Here is a 21,129-nt window from a genome sequence, read left to right as displayed (position 1 = left end):
AGACATACAGTAGGTACCATTAGAAAAGGATTTTTAGAGATTCGACGGGGCAGTAGCAGAAGAGGGACGGCAATTACTTTCTTAAAATGCCCATATTAATGTTACCCACGAAACGAGACGAGACGAGAAAAAAGTTTTATTGTCTCGTCTCATTTTTTGCAAAAGTATCGCCTCGGTTCCCAAACGATTTTTTCTCGTCTTAAATCGATTCTAGGCAAGCCTTTTTCGTCTCCCTTCGAAAATTTGTCATCTCATGTTTCGTAAATACAGTACACTACCAACTATCCGGTCTAATGTTGCAGGAGGACAAGCCAGATAACAAAAATGCCGGGCACATTGGAGCACTATGATTGTTGCTACATACATACCATTAAAAACACACTTTTTATATCACATTACGTCTTATTAATATTACATGAATACTTCGTACAGACATGTAATTTATAAATATTTGTTAATATTGTAACATGCGTTTAAACGATGTTACACGAAAAGGAAGTCAAAAAGAATAAAAGGCAATAAATTTAATAATATCTAATTTAGTTGCAGGAAACTTGAAAAAGTGTAAATCTGGAGTTCTCAATTTTTGCACTGATATACTGCCGTAAGTAGTACGGATCACCCTTAGCGCCTCGCTATCAAAATTAACTAGGCCTAGAGAGTCAAAATATATAGTTTCTAGTTTTTGAAAATGCCCTTGATCGATGACTGTTTCTTCTTGGCACAGTCGCGTTTTTATGAAAGCGTTACAAGTTTAGTAGATCGTTTACAAAACATTTCTCATTTCATTACGGAGTTTTCTCTCTTTCTTTCTTTTTCTGCCTCTTAATTAGGCCGGATAGTGCAGAGTTTACTGTACTTGACTTTTAGAAATAACGCAAACAGTAGTCTTTGTGGAATAATTTATTAATAGGACCAGTGGCAGCTCGTTTCTGAACCTAAAATGATATGCGCAAAATGAAGTAGCAATTTGCTTTGAAGCTATCTGGATACAATATTCTTGAGTTGATTTTGAGTTTAACGTCCCTTTCAGTAGCGAGGCTATATGAGACGGGACCTACTGATTAACGTGGAATCCGAACCACATGAGCTCCCGCCGGGAATCGAACCCGGGTCTCCCACGCCAGAGGCGCGTGATAGAATATTCTGATGGAGTGTAGGATATCCCCGTGTCCTGTTCGCTTGGTTTGCACAAAATTAATGTAGGAATTTGGGAACTTTTATTTTGACACACATCAGTGATAATAATATATGCTTTGACCCCGTGTGGCGTAGTCGCTAACACTGTCGTCTTTGGTGCGAGCGGTCCCGGGTTCGTTTCCCGGTGGGGACACTCGATGGAAAAAGTGTAACGGTTTTTTCTGGCCAGCCATTTTGAGTTAGGTCTTTCCTGAGTTTCCCTCATTCATAAGGGGAATGCCAGGGTGGTACCTAACATACAGGTCCCAGGACGCTTCCTTCCTTCCCTTTCCTCGCATAGTGTGTTCGCCGAGGGACGTCACTCTCATACGTGACGGGCTAAATGCCATTAGATGCCGACAGCTTAGAAATCTAATCCCTAATAAAAATACTGGTTGTATTCCTTGTTAATATCGTCTGAAAGCTTATGTTTAGCAGATTGTAGAAATATATGTCATAGGAAATCTATTTTCTGTTAATCTATTTTCATGCCTGAGACGGTAGGAAGCCAAAATATTATAAAATTTTCCAAACTCCACTGCAGCGTAATTTTTATTTGGTCGCAGAGGACCGAAAACAAATTGAAACATTAATGAAAGTGAGATATAAATTATGGTAATGTAAGTGAACATAGAATGCAAAGTTGGTTCTAAAAATTCTGTCGTGGTGACTTACTCTTGGAGGATAAGGAAGATCACTAACGTCGTTCGGTTGTTGGACACTACGAATTAAAGCTCATCCCCGAAGCAGTTCTGCGGAAAACAACACGAGAAGTTGCAAAGAAACTAGGCGTTGCTCATTGGATTGTAGTATGGCATTTTGAGAAACTAGAAAAGGTGAAAAGATGAATGAATTGACCAAGAACCAAAGAAATCGATTATTTACATCTGCTTTACATTGCTGCTACTTATGAGCGACGAAAGCGATACATTTTCCGAACATATTCACAAAGGCAAGGAAACCTAAATATTGTACAGTAAGCGACATCTCCTATCCATGTTTGAAGTTATATGACTAAAGCGTTTTTCACAGTCCTTTGCACCCTTCAAAAATAAACCGCGTAACTTGATGTTGTATCACTACGCGCACGACTATTTGCTGATTGGTGAAGAGGAAATTGTTTCTTCTGTTTCCCGCAATATTTCTGCTGCAGCACGTGCATGTATTTCTGCTACTGCGATGTGCATTACTCGTCTCACTCTCACGTCACACCATTGCCGTGATATAGGGCAAAATACCCAATACTATATAATCCCCTTCCTTTAAGAGCAACTGAACATTGTTATTTTTCTCCAAACTGTAATTATAGATGAAATTACAATGAATTATGTCAAATTATCAACTGAACGATGAAGAGATGGCGCTGATATGTAACAGTAAGCATATTTATCATTATTGGAAATTATTTTTTTTTTCATCTATTACCTAAATCATTACGCATATCCATGAAAAACAGATGGTACTTTTCCCCCTTAAGTTCAATTTATTGATTTGCTTTCTTACATTGTATAGCATGCTAATGTATATACAAATACTAACTTCAGTACTACAAAGTAAGTAAATAAATATTCTATGAGAACATGAAAATTAGCTATTATAGGTCTTAATTTTCTTCAAGTGAATTGAACAACGTTGATATCGTTTGATAAAGTATTTGCTTTTCTTCTGCACTTACGGGTTTGCCCTGTTTATGCTTAACAGAATAACTCGGAGCAGCAGGTAAGCTGCTGGCTTCCTTGGGCGACATCTTTAAGTTGTGGCGCGCACTTCGTGTGTTTTGTCATTTGTTGTAACAGTTTTCACTTACAAATTCGATTTTGGTTCAAGATTTCGATCCCATATAGATACATACTTTGAGTCGGATCCTAAATGTTCTTACTGTGCCTTAACAATACATTAATTACCACAATACGTTGCATTTGTTGTGTACTATTTGCTCATGGAAGAATAAACTGTTATTAGTCTCATTTTCAATGTTGCTAACTCATGGTTAATTTTCAGTTTTTCGCAAAGAATGGTTGTCAAACAATTGTGTATTTCATGAAAATGGGCTAAGAAGATGAAAAAGAGAAATCAAGTGAACTCGCTGTTCTTATTGAAGATAATAAGTTCCTTATAGTATTTCAGATCTTTGTTTGACCTTTCATTAGAGATGAGAAAATATTCAGTTAAAAAGAGAGAGAGAGAGAGAGAGAGTGAGGGGGATAGTGAGAAGAAAAAGAGGATAAAACCTGTTTTAGTATTCATTACGAAGTAATATAAGGCTAATTTTTTCAGTTATAATTTGTATATCGCCTTTTTAAAATGCGATCAGAATAAATGACCATTTAAAATATGCGAAAACCGAATATTCGGTGCCAGAAATGAAATAATGTACAAAGGAATCTTCAACATTTAAGAATTTTTATAATATTGGATAGGAATGTTCATAACTTTTGAGTCTTATCTTTTCTGGCTGCAGTGAAATTAAGAGGAGGTACTATGTGCATGTTAAATAATGTGTCTTTATTTCTATGTAGAATCTAAAAAGTTTCTTGGAATTTGTTGAATAAGATGTCGATAGAGTCTTCATACTCTCATGACTGATATTAGTTTATGGCGTAACTTTTCTGTTAGATATCAAATGAAAGGATAAGTCATTACGAGGATTCAAATTATATTTTATAGGTATTTTATTACATATAACAAAGGAAATAAAATAATAAATTCTCTATTCAATAAATAAGTAAACTCAATAGTTTTCAAGTTCTTGCAGAATGAACAATTGCTTGTCCCAAACACTCGCTCGCCTGTAATGGAAACGTACAAAGAGCTCAATTTTGAAATAAAATGAAATAAAATCTTTTGAGTTTTACATCCCACGATTATGCAGGCTATGCTAAAGGAGACGGTGATGATGAAAACATGAATGAAATGGTGGAATGAAGAAAGTGGGAGGAAACTGAAGGACCCAGAGGAAACCCACGCACACGGTGTTTGTTCACCATAAGGTTCACTTGGCGCGAGCTGGGATCGAACCAGGAACCCCATGTGCCAGAGGTGAACGCTCTACCACTACTACTAAGCTACCGCGGCCCCCCAAGTGCTCAATTTTGAATAGAAGTCGTGAGTACAACTGCACATGTTTCTAGATCTGATAATTAACTCCATTGTGGCTATATGATCCGCGTACTTGTCGTCGGGCGGGAGACCCGCGTTCGATTTCCGGAAGAAATTCATGTAGTTCGGATCACTCGTTTGGCTGTAGATCCAAATGTCATAGAACCTTGTTGTTAAAGGGGACGATAAACTTTAATCCATCCATCCAACCATAGATCTGCTAGTAGGAACACTAAGTCATCATGTAATAGTGGCTCTGAATCATAACATTTTAGGTAGATTCTCAGCTAGAGGAAACGTTAGGAGTGGGGATAGTAAGTTTTAGTTGTAATTTACACTGGTAGAAGAAATTCAACGTTCTGCCCTTCTTCCTCCTGGTGCGTGTCTGCGTTTACATAGTAGTTCAAAGATTCAGGAGAGCAGTGCGTACGCCACTGCAAACGAGAGAAAATGGTTCCTGATTCTCCTATCACAAGCCCATGCCATTTTATTTTTAATCTCATTGCTTTTCCCCCTTCAGTTTGTTTATTCATTTCTTAGCACAAAATTGCATATAACATTTTTTGTTTAATTAGTTGGCAACGTTTCTGCACTGCAGTCTGCATTGTTTACAAGGAGTGCAAAGCTTGGTGAAAATCAGATTAGTCAACCTTCACCTCGGTGTTCTCAAAATTCAGCATATATCAATAGGCATAATAAGTCACACCTAGGCTTAAACAATGCATACGCATCAAACCTACACTACTTGACTTATAACAGGTCAAGCAATCAAACCTATACTACTTGACTCGTGTTTTAATACCGGCCATCAACTGTAGCCTCTTTCGCCGTTCCCTGTTTCTGCTGCCACCATATGTACTAGCACGTTCTTCATGATGCAGTTCCTCTCAAGGTATGTTCCAATCAGTTTCTCTTCCTCGTTTATATTACACCTAAAATTATTCTTTTTTTCCTATTAACACTTTCTCATTTGTTTCCAGCTAATTCTCTACATTCTTTGGGGGCGCGGTGGCTCAGTGATAGAGCGTTCACCTCCAGTGCTTGGGGTCCCTGGTTCGATCCCAGCTCACGTCGTGTGGACTTTGTGGTGGACAAACACCGTGCTTGTGGGTTTTCTCGGGGTTCTCCCGTTTCCTCCCACTTTCTTCATTCCACCATTTTACTCATCTCTCATCATCATCATCTCCTTTAGCCTAACCGGCATAACCGTGGGACGTAAAACAAAGATTTCATTTTTTCTCTACATTCTTTACCAAGCACACATTTTCTAAAGCGGAAAATGCTCCTTAAATACCTAAGCTCACTATTTTCAGCAGATGCACAAATTGGGTACCATTCTATCTACATGAATATGATATGTGTCGATTACAGGAAACCGCTTCTCGCTGTCTATTACCATATTTACTGTACAGTGATTAACGTTAAAACCGGAAATCAGCGCCGTAACTTAGATTTTTTCTGGGGGACAAGCATTGATAGGCGTATTTGGGTTCCCTAGAAAAAGTTGTTTTTCTAATTCGTGGGCTCCCTCATTCCATTTTTCTGTTACTCTTTATGGGCCCCCTGGAGCCTGTGGCCCTCCCGCATGGCAAGGTCTATGGAGCCGTTAGTTACACCCCTGTGCCCGTTCCGTACATGACAAATTAATTAAGGGAACAATATTGACAAATATTAAAGCCATACGAATAAATATTTCTAGGGCTCCTAATAGTAGATGTTTTATTTACTGAAATGAGCCCACGACTCATTTTTATTTTATTTACCTTTTGTGTGCTGTTTTGTTTATGTAATGTAGTGAACCTGTTTGATGCTTCATTTATAATTTCATATTCGCATCGTATATGGAGTAAGAAAATTTTGTCTTAAAGTGGGCCCACTCGAACGGCGCGGCGGGGAGTTTCCCTGGGGAGCAGTTGCCCCCAGAAGTTACGGCCCTGCCGGAAATGGTTGATTTGTATAGCTTCCGGTTTGAATATTACATTCATCAGGAAACTCGATTCTTAACTATTGACTCTGTACATCGTGGCCAAAATTGATGGTAATCCATCAAATAGTTCTTGAGACTGTTTCCCTGACGGACAGAATGAATATATGGCTATAGAGTTTTGATAAACTAAATTCGTTAATGAGTTGTAATGGAACAAATACAAGAAAGGAAACCAAGAGAACCACGGGAAAATTTGCAAACACAATATTAGCCATCGAAAACCCACATGACCTGGGTTAGAATACCATAGATAGAAACTCTACCACTGAGCCATCAATCACCCTCTTATTAGTTTTATTAATTATTATATTAATATAAATTAATGAATGCCTGATTATGTTAATTATTGAACAATTACATTGTATACTCCGTAAAGTCAAAAGTTGTAAATTTGTATTTACTGTACAAAGATATGTTGACAATAAGCGAATATTATCAGAATGGTTGTTGAGATTTCTTTTCCGTCACTGCCTTTCGTCTGGTTAAAAAGTAGTTTGCAATGCTTTAGAGCAGCTGCAGGTGGGGGGAACACGATAATGTTTGAGACATACTGGCCACTTTTCTGTGTGAAAATAACTCCTTCGTCATAAAGCAGTAAATAACTGCTCTAGCAATTCTCTACCTAAGTGATATCTCCAACTACAAGAAACTAATAAAGTTACAGTATACAGGTATATTCATTATGGTGTATTTTTTATTACTAGCTGAACCTGCGCTTTCTACACAGCGCCTCATTCACATATGAGCATGAATCTCCGTGTTATTCCTTACATCTGTACATGTCCCTTTACAGACACAAGTGAAAAATGTCTTGATAAAAATTGGCAAGAGATATCATAAAGGGGAGATTTTTTAAATTACTTTTTCAATATCTCGCGCCGTTAGCAAGATTTGAGCCTACTTTCGGTTGGAGTTTTTAATTCATGTATGATCCGTGTTTTCTTTCTTCTTGCATGCAGTATGTAATAAGCAAATACATTACATTCACGATTAATTATAATGTCAGTGATATATATGGTGTTCATTGGGCAAAACACTCCCAACAATAACGATTAAACTTAGAGTGGAAAAATGGTTATCCTTCGTTTCCATTATCATTTGGCCATAGAACAAACGCCTGGGATGTATGCAACCTCCATATACAATTGTGTTATGTTGTAATGTATAATACGTAGGATATGCTGCTTTAATTTTTTTCTAATTTCAACACTTCAAGTGTACCCTTAAAAATGTAATAAAGAAATAATGGTCATGTTATTTAAATATTCAATTAGAACTGAACAATCTACATAAAATTTGCAATCGAACAGTGAAAACGTCATCTTTCTAGAGCCTGTAGTTTCCGAGATCTCATTGTCTAAAGGATTGACCACAAACATATAAACGTCCACAAACGTAAATTTTAAAGGAACTCCAAAGATGGCAGCACAATTCATTTGCATTGCTTTTGGAAAAGGCTTATTAAAACACAAAGGCTTTAACAATAATTTAAACAAACAAACTTTATGGAAAAGGTCTATTTAAATTATTTTTTTTAAAAGTACACATAGTTTAAAATATTTGTCTTCGTTAAACGTGAAATAACAAATAACCGTAAATGATAGATTTGAAATCCAAAGTTCTGGGTTGGAGGTCAGGCGCTTTTGTTGCTATTATAGCATTTTAATAGATAGATTTTAACAGCTACTAGCTAGGGTTGGCCAATTCCAGAATTTTTACTTTCTGGAATCCCGAAAGTGAAATTGGAAAAATTCCGAAACCCGGAATTTTTCCAAAATCTGGAAAGTAAAATTTCTGATTCCGGAAAATAACTTTTCCGAAAAATTTTGGCCATCCCTAGTTCAAATATGTTAATGGGAAATGCTGTACTACTAATTGACAATCATATCAGTTAGCACTTAGCACACCACAACATGGCACTGCATAGTTACTTTCTGAACACCCGGTATAAAAATGATCCTAAATCTTCCAAATTTACTTTTTGAGAACATGCTGGCCCTAACTGATATATCATATGACCACCTTTTTACTTTACAAAATATCACAGATTTAAAAATGGCGAATCTGAAGATAGCACCGGAGGTTCGTTATCTACTCTGCCCATTCTTCTTTTCCCAATATGTGAAACTACCACCATTTGCATTGCCTATCTTTCACTATTTTTACAGTTCAACAGTTTATTTGATGTACGAGGTGTGGCAATTAAATAATGAGACTGCCCACCTCCTGTCATGCAGGATCGTGGGGGTGAGGTAGCTACTGATGTGTTGTTGATCTTGAGCCTTCATGAGCAGCCACAGTTTCTCTTGATTCTGAAAGCTTTTCTGTTCTTTCCAGGCTTGCATGAAGAGGACAGTGTTCTGTAGTAGTGCTGGAATCATGGTGAACAGTAAAGTTGAGCAGCGCGTTAACATCAAATTTCTGGTGAAATTAAACAAAACACCGACGGAATGTTGTGCAATGTTAAAAGAGGTGTATGGTGATAATGCTATGTCACGTGCACGAGTTTTCGAATGGCACAAACGATTTTCAGAAGGTAGAGAGGAGGTGAAAGATGATGAACGACCCGGCCGCCCTTTGAGTTCAAGAACGGACGAAAATGTTCAAAAGATTAATGAACTTGTGTGGTAAGACAGACGTCTGAGCATTCGGATGATCGCAGACATGACTACATTAAGAAAGAGACAGTAAGACAAATTTTGCATGACAATTTAAACATGACAAAAGTTTGTGCAAAAATTGTCCCGAAAAACCTCTCTCAGGAACAAAAAGGCATTCGAAAGACCATTTGCTGTGACATCATGGAACGACTCAGAGCAGAGCCAGACTTGCTAACACGTGTCATCACATGTGATGAAACATGGATTTTCCACTTTGACCCCGAGACTAAGCATCAATCCATGCACTGAAGACTCCCACATCGCCAAGAATGAAAAAAGCACGAATGAGCAAGTCGAAAGTGAAGGCAATGCTCATCTTTTTTTTTTTTCTCGATATCAGGGGTATCATCATGACTGAATGGATGCCTCAGGGTCAAACGATGAATCAGACCTACTACAATGAAATCCTAATCAAGCTGAGGGAAAGAGTCAGGAAGAAGAGACAATATTTGTGGAAGAACGATGCATGGATCCTCCACCAAGACAATGCTCCTGCCCATAATGCCCTTTCTGTGAAGCAGTTTTTAGCAGCCAAGCGCATTCCTGGGCTTGACCATCCTCCGTATTCCCCAGACCTGGCTCCCTGTGCTTTTATCTATACCCAAAAGTAAAAAGTGCTTTGAAGGGGACACATTTTCAGTTTGTGGAAGAGGTAAAACGAAAAACAGCAGAGTTGTTGAACAGGGTGACATCTGATGACCCACAGCATTGCTTTGAACAATGGAAGGCACGTATGCAGCGGTGTATAGATAGGGGAGGGGAGTATATTGAAGGGGATAACAGTCAATTGTAACTTTCTTTGCAATACATCACATTTATGACACCAGTCTCGTTATTTAATTGCCACACCTCGTATTTCTATAATAGCACAACCTTTCTCCCACAACTTTGACCCCCTCCGTTTCTTATGGCACTCAGCCGCTATAACTTTGCACATATTTCCCCATCCTCTATCAGGCGCACTATGTCTCATCTCGCAATTCGATTCATCCATTTGAGCCCTTTACTTGTCAGTCTCAGGAGCAGCCATTTGCATGTTGATTAAGTTCAAACTCGAAAAAACACTTCTTTCCTGAGGTTGGAGGAAGGTACATAACCAGATTGCATTAAAATCGGAAAAATTTTACGAGAGTTCTCGTGGAACAGATAGATAGATAGATTAGGCTTGAATCGAATGGTATGAATTCTCTTCATTTGCTTCAATTAATTGAAAGGTGTTTTATTCGTGCTTTAGTTGATTTTACATCCATTCCACTGTCGTTTGAAAAACTATAGCTGTTTTCGTTATCGGAACTGTTGAAACTAATCAAATTATTCAAGCGATATGACTATTCTTCCAACAAGTTCTAAAAATGCTATTTGAATATGTGTCTGTCTGAATAAAACAATTAAATGAAATATGGTACTTTTGTGTGTTAAATATTAGGTTGTAAAGAACATAAGGAACAATTGTAAAATATATAGAAATTACTAACCTTAGATAATGTCACTTCAACACCGATATTTCGGATACTTCAGTCGAGTGTCCCTCCCTGTAAGCATCAAATACCTGCTTAATTCATATTAACAATAAGATCATCACATGCTTATTTACAACACAGGGGAAATTGTTGAAATTATATTATAAATTGTATCACTAGGAAGTAATAATTACAGATCCGTAGTTAAAATGCAGGCATCACCCCTTTTATTCAAATATCCATCATTATAAATATTTGTACAAAAGTTAAATGCACTTACTAACAGATACCTTGTGTATTTTTCTCGCCTTACAAGTATTTCAACCACTGGCTACTTCTATAAGTTTTCGTACAACGAAGTTTACGTTACTAAACAAGAGATATATATTTTCAAATCAGTACGAGTCTTCGCTGCAGAAGACCCAGGTTCAAGTTAACCGGGTCATGTACCCTTGCTGCTGAAAGGGACGCTAAATTCAAATCCAGTCCAATCCATGTTTTAAATTAATGTACAGCCGGCCAAGCGCTGGCTCCCTTTTCCTGAAGTCGCTACTATCGTTTGTTTATATGGTAGCAGACGGTGATTTTACAAAGTTGTCAACGGCTTCAAGCATTAGGAAACTAAACGCGCTAGAGACAAACCCATAAAGTAATCGAGAGGAAGAAGCAGTATCGATAGTAGATAACACATCGATAGTAGATCTAACAATAATACGTTTTTAGCTATAGCTTTTTTCTTCTCTTTTTACACTGAAGTTATTTTTAAAATACCTCCCCTACTCCTACTTTGTTGTTTCGGTGCAATCGGTAGGGATGGGGTAGCTATATCTGAATGGATTTCTTGTTTGCATTAAAGATAAAAAAGTGTTTTAAAAAAAAATCTATACACGCGACCGATGGCGGTACTCCGTAAGGTATGACGATCGGCGTACGAACAACAGAGATTATTATTTCAGAAATAATAAAAACTTATGCTTTCTTTTAATATTAAACAACACGGCATGACCCTTTGAAAATAATAAAATAATTTATTATTCTTATTATTATTTAATAGTTATGATGCATTTGTTGTGTCAGTAGCGTAACAAGCGGTGGCTGATGACCCAGGGCCTCACACTTTTAAAGGCCTCACAAAGCCAAAGAACCTAAACACATTTAACACTGATTTTATGAAGATCCATCGATTCATTGTAAATACAAACAATTGTGAATTCGGATTTGTTTACATAAAACATTACATAATGGTGGCTTGAAACACTTATAATCTATTCTTGTAATATTAGGCCACTAACATAGGCGACAGGGAATGAGCTTACTTTAACATTGCAATAATGAAGGCAAACAAATCTTTCATTTGCTTAGCACTAATAACATCGTTGAGATTAATTGATTTTGAAAATTTATTATTATTATTATTATTATTATTATTATTATTATTATTATTATTATTATTATTATTATTATTATTATTATTATTATTATTATTATTATTGAGCACAGAAAACACTGGAAGCATTCAAATTGAAACCAAAGAAATGGTTTGTGTATGTAGATTATATATTTATTTATAACGTGACTCCATAGGAAAATACGTGCGTAATGAATGTGCAGCGTTTGAAGAACATTAGGAATTAACCATGAACCTAGAAGAAGAAAAGGAATGTTACCATTTTTAGATATACTTGTGATCGAAAAAGATTAAGGTCGGCTTGGATATAGATTATACAAATGAACCCATATAGATCCATATGTAAAAGCGGATCCATATTATGATATTCCACGCAGGAATTCAGTTGTTAATACTCTTTTATATCGTGCCATAAGCATTTGAAGATATATTAGAAGGAACATGACGTCTGAGATACGTTTTAAAAACAAATGGCTAAACCGAAGGAGCAATAGAGCATTAATGAAAGTGGAAGCATCGGAAAGCAACCAAATCTTACAGGGATGAAGAAGTTGAAGCAGAGAAGCAAATAAATAACTTTCCATATGGTAATAGCATTTACTCTTAATTGTTGAATTTGTGCAAATATGATATCAGGAATGTGCATATACCACCGTTGAAAATAAGACACAAACTTTGTTTTCTGGAAGATATAGAAAATTCAGTACACCGGTTTAACATCGATTCCTTGTTGAATGTAGATTAATGTAGAAATCGTTCAATACAAACCACACACAAGGGAAAGCGAAAAAACATAAACCCGAATCGAGAAGCAAGTCAACTGGAACGCGACTTCTATTAATGCAAAGTTGTAGGATTGTTTTCAACGGTAATCAATAATAGGAAAAAGAAAGAAAAAAAACTGAATTTCCACAACAGAATGATAACAGAAATGTTCAAGATGAAATCAAATGTCCGAACGATGTAGAGAGAGAGGAGGGAATGAAACTGAACAGTGTTTGGAATGATGCATTTATATAAACTAAAAGCCGTAACGTATTTTATGCAGTTGTTTTAACTTGTTTTTTGAAATTTGTCTGTTCGTGTCAACAGTTTGTTGTTTGAATAGGTTAATTAGTTTTAATAACTCTGACGGCGAAAACTGTAATTAGTTTTCGAAACGCCAATCAAATAGGTTAAAAAAAAATGTAAATAATACAAATCTCGTAATGTATGTCGTGAATATAATAAAAAGGTAATATTTTAATTCAAAGCACCATTAGCTGCAAGATATGTAGCACTTAACATTAGAATTTAAATTCCATCAGTGTTCGGCAGAATCAGATACATCTGTTCCCATTTTAATGTTAAGTTTTTAAGAAACCTATGTTTAGTTGCCTAAGTCTACAAGTGACCAAAACCATGTGTGTTAAATCTACTTGTAAAGATATTAAAGGGTATGATATTTTCTGATACGCAGTATATTAATAGAGGAAAAGATGTTGATACGCGATATTTCATTCAACATGTAAAATTTGCTATATTGTATTGAGAATTTGAGAAGTTATTTCTCCATAAGAACGCTAAAAACGTAATCAGAGAATTTCCAGCTGGTCGTTATTGAGAGGTATCGGCTAGAAGAAATTTTAGTGCATATATTATATATATATTGTAACTTATTCAATCGAATACATCTCAATAATTTTCACTGGCGCTTTTATGGAGAAATAATTTCAGTAGATGACGTAGACACTATAATATGAAATCTGTATGCCCAGTATCTTTATAATTGCCGAATAACAAACAGCGTGGAGGAAATTTACTTAAAGTTTTGGAATTCTAAGCAATAATGGACAGATTTCAAACCATGTCGAGCATTGTTGCGTGTTGATAATTTAAACCAAGAATATTTCTTCATTTTTCTTTTCACAAGTGCCTCTTGCTTAATACTTCGTTTTGTACACTGCGTGTCGTATACATATGCTATCACAAAAGCGTAAGAAGGTTGACATCATTATTATCTGCGTAAAGAAGAAACTCAGTGTTTAAGACATCGGTGAGCGATTTGTTAAAAAAACATAAATTAGATACATTGTAAGATGTGGGTTTACTGATTTAGGGGACGTTTTTACATTTCCTCAGGTGTTTATTATATACAAGTTTCATCATGTATTTACTTTTGCCATGTACACTAATTTATTAGTATTGACCAAAAATATCAATCTGCTTTGATGAGACAAAATGTAATGATGTATCTTCTGTATGTTCTTAGGTCATGTGATAAGCCTCAAATATCTTTTAGAATTAAAGGAAGATCACCTATATTAGAGACTGCACCAGAATTTCAGCGCTCATTAGATAGTCCAGTAGCGAAAAAAAGACTTCGCTGGCCTAAGTTAGGTAAGATTTTTCTATTTTCGTGTTAAGTTTTTTCGCAATTTGTGTTTCATCTCTTTGAAGACTTCCAAATATTTATGCATTTATTATAAGAAGTTAGTCTAAACTAGTACTTGTACATACAGCTTTAGCAATTCATTTGTCACACAAAAAATTGACTTTCTTTATAGTTATCTTTTTGTCACGAAAGCAAGGAATAAGGAAGGATTTTTGTAAATACGTTTCATAAGTGAAGTAAAGGAGAGTTCGAACTTTTTAGGCAAGAATACTGTATCTCACGAATCCCTAAAGTTAAAGAAATGAAACTCGGCCTATAAAATCATTAGAAATAAGGGAATGCACGTTTCAGTGTTTTCGAAAATTTCGCTCCTAAGGAAAGTGGACATTTCTAAAATACCCAAATTTCCCTTTGCTCAAACGGAAAGTGCTGAATATAAGGATTCACTTTAGTTGATAGTTTAAATTTGGGCACATAGACTCTATTTTTGGCGTACATTTTGAAGTCCCCTCCCTACCCCTTAGAATGTACCCGTTAATCAATGTGATAGGATAAAAACCCTTGAGATAAGTTCCTTATTTGGATTCAAACGGGTAAGCAGTTTTCCGTAATGCAATTACAAACAACATCAATTCTAATGTGAAAAAAAAAACAACATAAATTGCCCCTCCCCCCTTAAAATTGAAATTTTGGAAAATGGTGAAACACATCTGTTTGTAATGAGGAGCTTATATATACAGTTTTATCTTCCTAAATTGAGGGGGTCCGCCATTAAGATAATTGAAGGTGGTGATTGAAACTTAGCTTGAGATAGGTTCTAATTATGTTTCAAACATTATTTCAAAGGAGTCAGCCATTTTCGCGTGATGCGATCATAAACAACAGACAATGTCACTTTCAGTGCAGAGAGGGAGTTAGTAGATAATGCCCCTTGTTCCTTAAAACTAGAATATTAAAAAACAGCTTTTAATGGGAGTTTGTATGCCAAATTTCATATCCCTAGTTTCAGAAATTTATGTGATACTCTATTTTAGGCAAACCACTCGAATCCCTTGTACCTCCCTCAGCATACGTATTTTTAACAATTCGTTTCGTATTCATTTCAGTCGTAACAAAAGGAGTTTTCTGTCCAAATTTCACATATCTTAATATACTAGTATAGCTTGGACGTCTACGAGTGAGTAACTTTTACTCTTTCATATAATAGTGCAGATTGCCCCGCATTCTCCTTCAGGAGTGGAATTTTCGAAAACACTTAAACTCACATTCTCTGTACGTTATAAATTCCTTCTCCAAGAAAAAGTCGTACAGAAAGTGGACATGGAAATGGACGTCTGAGTGAAAAGACAAGTGAAATTAACTACATCATATCAAACAGAAGATACGCGATTGAAAACAGTTGTTCTCAACATATTCAACATAGGAAGTGACCATCAAATGCTGAGGTGCAAACTTCACCTGAAGATCAAACTGGAAAGAAATAAACTTGTAGAATGGCAGAAACGTGTAAAAGGAAGATTCTTCAAGAACAACGTAGCATATCTCGGTAGAACTGGAAAATCGTTTTACCATACTCGAGGAGATAAGGACATTTTAAAAGCTAACACTGATATTACAAAAACTGTGATGGATATGAAGATGTGAAATATTACGATGAAGAAGGGTGAGAAGAGAATTTCCGAAGAGACACGCCATCTGGGGAGGAAAAGAAGATTAATAGTGACAGTACCACATCCAAAATAGAATATATGAAAATTTGTGAGGCAATACGGAAATGTATTACAGAAAATAAAGATTGTTGAACACAGCCTCGTAAGAGAAACCATTAAAATCAATATAAGGCTATGTTTGCTCTCTTAAGGCCTATCGATGGACGGAAACAGATCGTAGCGCTGAAGAAAGAGAATGGTACAATCAGTAAAACCCGCAATGAACTACTGAAGGAAAGTAACTATTCTATAGCAAGTTATCTTCAAAGGATGAATTGTGAGTAAAAGAAAGCCAAGATGAAGAAGAAGCAGAGATACCACCGTACTGCAAGAAGCCACCACACACGCTATAAGAAACATGAAACGAAGAAAAGCACAAGTATAAAATGGAGTGGTTAAATTAGATATACTAAAGGAAGCTGGTAAAGAAGCGAAAAAAGTTCTAGCGCAGCTTTATGCTAAATGTCTACAAAACGATCAAGTTCCCTAGAAATGAAGAAATACCATGATTATGCTTTTACATAGGAAAGGACACAAAGAAGGTATACGAAACTATAGACCTATTAATCTATTCTCTGTAATCTACGAAGTATTTACTAAAGTTTTGACGCTCAGATTAGAAAAACAATTTGACCTCACCCAATCCGGAGAACAGCCTGGACTTAGAAGTGATTACAGCACAGTATACCATATTCAAATTGCGAGGAAACTGATAAAAAGTTCAAACGAGTATAAATTACTCTTGTGGGCTGCGTTCATTGACTCTGTGAATGCTTTCGATTCGGTAATGGCATCGGCTGTTAACGCCCTCAAATCAACTGATGTCAAAAATGCTTATGGAAGAATTATAGATAATAGAGATCTATAAACGAGCCACTGCAAATATCTTTTGTTTGTACAAGGATAATAAAAATAGAAAAGAGGGTACGGCAAGGTAATACTATTTCTCCCAGGCTTCTTACAAACGTATTTGACTATGTGTTTCGATCTCACAGCTGGAATAATAGAAGAATAAATGTAAATGAGAAACATCTGATCCTTCTTTATTTCTCTGATGATATCGTTTTCTTCTCGAACACAGAGTCTGTAGGATATGATAGAAGAACTTAACTTGAAGAGCAAGGAAGTCAATGATTAAAGTTGAAAATACGTAGTTAGAAGAAGTGACTACCTACATATATCTGGGACAGAAGATACTCATGGATGGCTACATTAAAGAACAAAAGTAGCAGATGTATGAAAGACTGGAGTGCATTCGGAAGGAATAGCTTCATATTGAAAAGTCAAATTCCAGTATGTCTAAAGTGCAAAATTTTTAATGAATGTATTCTGCCTGTTTTGATATACGAATCGCAGACGTGGACAATAACATCAGACATTCACTATCTGCAGACTCACAACGAAGCATGGAGAGATGTACGTTAAGAGGAAAAGAATCACATGGATTAGAAAGATGACAGGAGTGATAGATATTACGAAAAAGAAGAGCACTGAAGCGGCAATGGACTGAGCAAGAAGAAATAATCAGTGAACAAACGAAATTCTTGACTGAATACCAAAAGACAAGAAACAACTTAGGAAACATCTTCGTACAAGATTGTGTGACTAGATTGTGGAGAAGAGTTGGAAAGATCATCTGAAATTGGATTGGCAATAGTTGATTATGATAATATATGGTTATCAAAATAATGGGAGCGTGTGTTGTTCTCAATACTTAAGATACGTGAGATGGTAACTGAAGATGTCTATGAAATGACTGACCGTAAAATACATGTGTTGAAGCGGATAGGTCGTGGTGATGCATACTGGAAGAATTCTCAAAGGAGCCAAATTGTGGATGCACCGTAAATTAGCGATAGTGTATCTGATGCGATCAGTGTGTTATGTCCCAGAGAACAGTGTTAAAACGAAGACGGCCTATAGAATTCATGGTGAAACAATATCGGAGAACGGCACGGGAGACCAGAATTCGATTTCCGGTGGGAGCTCATGTGATTCGGATCCCACATTAAGCTGTAGGTTCACGTCTCATGTATCGCTGTTAAAAGTGACGCGAAACTCTTATCGAGCCAACCAACATTTGAAAAAATGTATAGTTCATTGATTTTAATCAAGATGATTAGGGAATGATTTTTTAATTTTTTTAAATGTATGATTTAAATCATATTTAGTTTGCATAAAACAGAAAATACAGCACAGAGCGAGGCAAAAGTTCACCACCACCCTGGTAGTTTTGGAACGGCTTGAGGAAAGATGATGAAACTTTGGATATGAGTAATCGGGGTGGAGGCGCACCAGAGGGGTTATTTGGCATCATGGTGGCCATCTTGAAATTCGCCATTTTGAATATTTCAAATGGGAAGGAGAATGCGGCACATGATTTTAGGCTAAAAATTTCACCAGAAATACAAATCTGAAGTTATTTTTCACCTAACTTTAATCAGTAATGAAATTTGGGTGTGAAGTAAACATTACGTATTGCATCATACAATGGATTTTGATTTATCTTTTCAGGTAATGTAACATGGCTCTCACCCACCAACAAAGGATTGAAATTGTTCTCATCAGTGGAAAACGCAGTGTCAGAGCCCACTGATGATTTCAATGCCCGGCATCCAGAGAGGGACAACATTGCACATACCACAATGTTACAGTGTCGCGTATTTTTCAGAAATTTCAAGTTTTTGGATCTGTACCCTACAAACAATGCAGTGGACGCCTGAGGACTGTAACGGATAAGGCAACAGCAACGGCAGTTGTAATATCCTTGGTAAAAAGCCCGAAACTCAGTATCAGACGTTTATCTGCAGTTTCAAGTGTAAATCAGAGATCGATACTCCGTGTGTTACACACAGGCAACAAGTGTCATCCACACGAACTCCAACTGCAACAATACCTAATTGAGGATGACCAAGAAAGGAGAATGCAATTTGCAGAATGGGCTATGACGAAGTGTAAAGAAGATCCCATGTTTCCTCTTAGTGTGTTGTTTAATGATGAGGCTGTTAGGTGAAAAATAACTTCAGATTCGTGTTTCTGGTTAAATTCTAACCTAAAATCATGTGTCCGATGCCCCCCTTCCCATTTGGAATATTGGGTTCTAATTCAGAATGTCGGATTTCAAGATGACCGCCATGATGTCAAATAGCACCGTCTGGTGCGCCCCCACCCCAATTACTCACATCCCAAGTTTCGTCATCTTTCCTCAAACCGTTTCAAAAATTCAAGTATGGTGCTGGACTTTCGCCTTACCCTGCATTTCTGACAATTCTGGGACACTAATCGAATGTAAATCTGAAACCAGCAGCTTAATCCATACTATGGTAAGATCTTAGTAAAGAAAGTTTAAACCAAATTTGTATATTTGTTAAGGTTAAAGCTCAGGGGCCAAGAATTTTGCCAATGTACTTTATTTAATCATTTCATATTGAACAGGAGACTTATGGAGAAAGCTTGAATTTCTGAAATGATGTTGAATGGTCACAGTTTTTAGTTTATAATTGTACATATCGTGGCAATTCATATCATGATCTTTTTATCGTAACTTAAATACATATCTGAAACTGAAATATAAATATACCAGATACGTTGTCGGGTACACCATAAAAGAATAAGCTTGAAGAACTGGAAATTAATGTTTGAACATAGTACCTGCTTGGAACTGAGTTTTTATTATCTCACTTTAATTAAAATTCACACCCTAAGGGGAAAAAGAGGATTCAAAATTTATACCAAAAATAGATTATCTCACAAGCCTCTCAAGTTAGCTAAAATTCGATATATAAAGTTCGTATTAAAATAAGTTGCCACATGTTCAAGCTTTTCGAAAAATTCCGCTTCTGAAGGGAAACATTTACTCTAATATTTTACGTTCCCATTTTATATTCATAAAATAGCAAAAATAAAAAAATAAAAATAAATAAATAAAAGATGGTTCAGGAATTTAAAATGAATTTTGGAAACCATACCTGGATTGAGCTGAGTTTTTATAATTTCATTTTGATTGAGATACTTTCAAAAAAAAATTTCATAAACCTATTCTTTTCGTGCAAAGAACTAGCATTTTAGCCAGGTCTGAATAAAAAGAAAATCGAGAAATTATTAATAAATGCCTTTTTCTTAATTGGAAAATATAAATTGTTTGTTCATAATACTGCTTACGTACTGTGAAAAATGTATTTCAACTAACTAGTAAACATCTTACATAGTGCGATATTCAACTAACTAGTGAGCGTCTTTGGTTATACTCAGTGATGGTAACTCGAAATCAAATATTGATATTCATATACAGTTCATTTTGATATGCAAATTTACCTTAAATAATGTTACAGTTTTAAAGCAAAAGATACTTATTATGAGAGAGTTGTGCTAAAATGAATGAACGAATATGGTTTAACGGGGGAATTATCAGCGCCGTGCAATTCTGGTAATTGGAAACTTGTAATATGTTTCACCTTATTTCAAACAACAGGCCGTGTTTGTGTGTGGCGCACGTCCAAAGAAATTTATGTACAAACCATCTTCTTCCAATCATAAAACATAGAAAACGTTGAAGTCAATGATGCTGTGGGCCACAGTTACCTGTTATTCCGTGGATCCTATAATTACACCCACATAAACCATTACTGCCAATAACTATATGGATATGTTATAGTACGGATATGCTATATATGTAGATCATGTGCATTCAGTAGTAACCGAGATGATGTTTCCGGCCAAGATACAGTTGTTCAAGATGACAGTGCCCCACTGTACTCTGCTGGAGCTGTTGAAGGCGTCGTTTTATAAAAATCGAAATGAACTACAACTGGTCAGACCAATCGTCAGACCTCAACATTATTAAACACCTATGTTCAGTTCTGGAACTCATACTTCTGAACAAATATTGTCCTCAATCTTCGCTGATGGAACTGACTATGCGCTGCATGAGGAAGATACAATATTACTCCGGAAACCATACATAACTTACACACCTCCTTTCCACGACAAATTGGAACTTTTCTGGAGGCTAACTATGGTCACATGTAGTTTTAGTCAGTTAAGTTACATTTTCGTGCTTTCCAGGTATAGATATAAATAGTTTAATGTATATATATATATATATATATATATATATATATATATATATATATAATATGTATGTACAAGGCTGTATCAAAAAATTCTGGATTACTTCTGTAGCACGCCAACAAATGACAGCAAAGGTGCCACTTGTAGCTATAGTGTCCTTCAATCTTGATAAGGCAATATGCC

General features: G+C 36.1%; 1 protein-coding gene across 5 annotated transcripts in view; it reads left to right on the top strand.

The window, feature by feature from the left end:
• Nucleotides 1-21,129, top strand: part of LOC145688213 (uncharacterized) — a 392,276-nt gene that overhangs the window by 266,849 nt on the left and 104,298 nt on the right. For all 5 annotated transcript variants that reach the window (XM_081762115.1, XM_081762114.1, XM_081762117.1 and 2 more), the window contains one exon: nucleotides 14,045-14,172. In XM_081762115.1, the coding sequence (XP_081618241.1) occupies nucleotides 14,045-14,172 (128 nt within the window). The remainder of the gene's footprint in view (nucleotides 1-14,044; nucleotides 14,173-21,129) is intronic.

The sequence above is a fragment of the Thermobia domestica genome, chromosome 6 (assembly GCF_964235325.1).
Source record: "Thermobia domestica chromosome 6, izTheDome1.hap1.1, whole genome shotgun sequence".
Taxonomy (NCBI): domain Eukaryota; kingdom Metazoa; phylum Arthropoda; class Insecta; order Zygentoma; family Lepismatidae; genus Thermobia; species Thermobia domestica.
This window is presented reverse-complemented; position numbering and strand designations above follow the sequence as displayed.